The following is a 4,236-nucleotide window of genomic DNA, read 5'->3' as shown; positions in this document are numbered from 1 at the left end:
AAGCCTGTCGATACCCAAAATGAAATCAAAGTCAACCATTTCTAACTCTACGAGATCAGCTATGGTGGTCTTGTGATTAATTGAAACAGAACAATCACTAAGACTCTTTCCTCTAGAATAGACTCCCCAATAGATGTAGAAATCTAAAAGGGTTCACAAAGTTTTTCAAGAAAAATCTCAAACTGATTTGAAACATAAGGATTTACAAAAGATAAACTTCTCCTGGTCCTAACAAAGCATAAACATTAAAAGTAAAGACTTTGATCAAACCCGTGACAACATCTGGAGAGTTCTCTTGCTCTTGGGCTAGTGATTGTATTGAAATGGTTTGCCCCTCAGCCAGAACCAAAAGTGGCTCCTCTAAGTGCAACCCTATCTGGTGGAGCAACTGATGAAGATTGGGCTCTATTTCCCGGATTTCCACCTCCCTGCTTATTCTTAGAAGCCTCTTTCATGTAGTGCCCTTCTCGATCGCATTGAAACAACCCGACTGGTCATCACCAACTGACCAGTGTGGTTTGTACCACACCTGCCACATATAGGAGCCCAAATACCTTTTTGTGCCAGACTACCTTGGGACTGGACTCGTCTAGCCTTTAAGTTCTGTGAATTTTGGACATTATACTCACTTGTGTTTCAGGGCGCAGGTGCACTAGCAGATAATGGTGCATGCCCCTTTTGTTTTTGAAATTACGGTCAACTTTAACCACCCTTCTGTTGACCAGACTCATTCCCAGTCTTAGATTTCTTTTCTTGTACTCCTCTCTGTCCCTAAGCTTCTCTTCTTCAACTTTTTGCACATAGACCATCAGCCTGGATATGTCTATGTCTCTTATCAACATTCCAGCCCTGCCTTCTCCGCTTGAAGCACGACCAAAGTCATCAACAAACAAGATCGTTCTTCTTCTCATATCCTTAACCATCTCCAGAGCATAGCAATAAAGTTGGGAGAACTTTAACCCATAGTCATGAGCACTCAATGAGTCATGTTTTAAAGTAAGGAACTCCCATACCCTTAAGTCCTTCAGTTCTCAAGGAAAGAAATGCCCTAAGAAAGCTTCTTCAAAGCAAGCCCAACTCGGATGTGGTGCATCATCATCTCTGCCCTCTTTCACTGATCGAACCAAGTCCTAGCCACATTCTTTAGTTGGTATGCAGCCAGTTCAACTCTCTCAACCCCAATACCAAGCTTGTCACATCCGGGGAGCACTCCCTAGAATTTATTGGTGTCGTCGTCCTCGAAGAGGACTAAGAATAACCTCTTAACATTCATCATTACAATTCATAGGTTAAATTAGAGGAAATCTTAAACTTTTTAACTGATTCTACATTGAGATTTGCTTAGACCTCTCGATTACACATAATATATATTTAGCGAGCATACATAGATTCCTCATATAAGAAGATTACATAATCTTCTACTTTTATTTCAGATACATAAAATAGCAATATAGGTACATAAGAAGCCTAGAATACGTCTCATATTAAACCATCTAAGTCGAATACAACTTCTTGGGTTCAACCCATACTTCATTATAATAAAGGCCTCATATAGGCATATACAAATTCAACAAAGAAAGAGAATTAACTAAATTGTCTTTAAGACTAAACAATGTCAAATAGCAAAATAGTGGCATCGTCCTCGGAATGTGAGGACCTACCAAACACTTGGGAAATATCCAAGTAGTCTTCAAAGGCCTTGTATAAGCTCAACGACCAGATCCTATATTTGTAGTAAACATAAAAGTTGTGTAGTACACACTTGTACTAAGTATGAGTATATGCACATAAAACATTTGAAATCATGCTAAAGAGGACATTTGTTCAAAACTATGCTAAAGTACTTTGAAAAGCCTAATGTACAATTATGAACCCATATAGACCAATAATTACATAATACATAAGTCAAACCCATGTACAACTCAAGAAAAACCTCAACAAGTAATAGTCATATCAAAATGTATAGATTTCATAACTTCATCACATAAGCAAGACCCTTACTCATAACCCACCCTTTTGCCTACAAATGCAATGACCAAGCAAAGCCCCATAACCATACTCAATCAAGTAAACCAAACAAAGGATCATAAGCAATGTCTAAATATACATAACATTGTATCAATAGTAGTCATCATTATATTTAGCAATATAATTCAATAGCATGTTCATAAATGAAACTAACATCATATAGGATCATTAACTTGCAAAATCAACATATGCATAACTTTCACTTATTAAGATCATAAGAACATAAGAGCATAATAGCATAAGAACAACCTCCTAAGGCTTCCCTCATGGCAAACTAATGCAAGGCATAAGTAGAGTCTCATACCCCTACCTAGGCTAAGTCAAACCTCTTAAGTCACACTAGCTAGTATTTACTCCATTACTGCATTTACTTTTGGGAACACTTTCCTTAACCGACATAGACCACAAGAGCTAAGTGTGGAATCCGGTGTTGTAAATGCTTACACCGAAAGGTGGTCTACCGGCCAAAGAAGAACCAAACATGAACATATCATCTTGGTGGATCCACTAGCTAGTATTCCTATAGCGGCAACATAGTTTATGGAGCTTAGGGGTTGTCATGGAAACATCACTCTATGCCCTTTTTGGGGCTCCCACGCTATCCACCCTGTGAGGACTATCGTGAACCCACCCTGCAATCCTTGGGAAGGTGCCACCCCTCATCTTCAAGTTAACTCAGTGCTAAGCTAGAGTCTCTTTTGAAATGTCTTTCATTAATAATCATAACTTAGTTTAGGTCATATAGGTCTATCCCCTTGTATATTCATAGTCATTTTAGCTCCATAGAAATTGCATGAGAACGTCCTTTCAATACAACCTCATATGTGAGATTAGCACATTAAACTCATTACATCATAGTAAGGCACATATGTACTTCATAACCAACCTTATATCTTTACATCTTAAGCATAATGTCACAATCACATAATCAAGACATTTCAATTCAACATTATACCAACACCTAGTAGGCTGGTCACAATACATTCTTCAATTAAACTACATCATCACTCACAAGTCATCATAATTGAAGTAAAGGTTAGGATCATAAAGACTTACCCAATCTCCTACAAAAGCCATCATCATGTTCTTATCATCAACCAACAAATTTCATCCAATAATAGGTGTAGTAACATCATTCAATAGTAATTAATCCAATAACTAAGTCAATTGCATCATCGCTATACAATTTACCTTTAATTCATAACCTAGGGTTTGGGGGAAAGGGACATGATCAACATGAAAATTTATCAATGAACATCAATTAACCAACAATATCACTTAATTAGTCATAGGCAATCGCAATTTGTCATCAATTTGAAGTTTAGATGAAAACCCATTAGAATAGAAAAACCCTTGGAATTGGGTGATTTAGAAATCAACTTTGAAAGGACCTCTTGGGGAAAGGAATACCAAGAGTAAAGAACCCATACCTTAATGAAGATCAATCCACGAAATGTAAGAGAAATCCTAGAGAAATTTGTCTTCTTCTTCAAGCTTTCTTGCTTCTTCAATGGATGATTTTGGGAGAGAGAAAGTAGATAGAGATGAGAGCTTTTGGGTTTTTTTGAGGAATTTGGTTTAGTGAGTGAAAAATGATTTAAAACTGACCCTTAGTCTATATATAATCACCCCTAAATTACCCAAAAGACCCTCACATAAATGGGTCTTTTTGTGACGTCAAAATGCTTAAAATACGATTTCAATGAATCTGGGAAGTGGCTGCGCATCGCGGGGCTAATTTTACATTTTATTTTTGAAATCCAGGTTGAGGCAGTAAGTACCGCGCATTGCGAGGAAACTTTTGTGCCTCCTTGTGTTGGCTGTGCGCAGGCTGCTTTGGCAGCCTGCCTACCTATGTTGTGGTCCTCCTCAAGGACCCTTCGGGTGGTCTTTAGGGAGTCGTTATCGAATGTTTAGACCCTCTATACTACATTTTACCTATTTAATGTCTTTTTAATAGTTTTAGACTTCATTTTACCCTCCCAATCCTTCACCAAATATAGGGATGTCAACTAGTTCAATTTCGCTAGTTTCCGGACGTCATGACCTTGACTCCAAAACTTTCTAAATGGTTTATAAATATCATTTTAGTCTTAGAAGAAGTGTTTTAAAGTTTATTTCATCATGTTAGTCTCTATCTTATGTCCTAGACTTTCGGAGTATTACATGCATCACATCGAATAGCTTCTTCAACTCACCCACAAAGTT

General features: G+C 37.6%; 1 protein-coding gene across 1 annotated transcript; it reads right to left on the bottom strand.

The window, feature by feature from the left end:
* Positions 1-335: 335 nt before the first annotated feature.
* LOC107030116 lies at positions 336-923 on the bottom strand. The gene is made up of 2 exons (XM_015231508.1): positions 695-923; positions 336-490 (listed from the first exon to the last, which is right to left on the bottom strand). Exons 1-2 carry the CDS (start codon positions 921-923, stop codon positions 336-338), a joined length of 384 nt encoding a protein of 127 aa, XP_015086994.1.
* Between the last annotated feature and the right edge of the window lie 3,313 nt (positions 924-4,236).

Source organism: Solanum pennellii, chromosome 9 (assembly GCF_001406875.1).
Source record: "Solanum pennellii chromosome 9, SPENNV200".
Lineage (NCBI taxonomy): Eukaryota > Viridiplantae > Streptophyta > Magnoliopsida > Solanales > Solanaceae > Solanum > Solanum pennellii.
The sequence above is the reverse complement of the archived record's forward strand: the minus strand, read 5'-3'. Positions and strand labels throughout refer to the sequence as shown.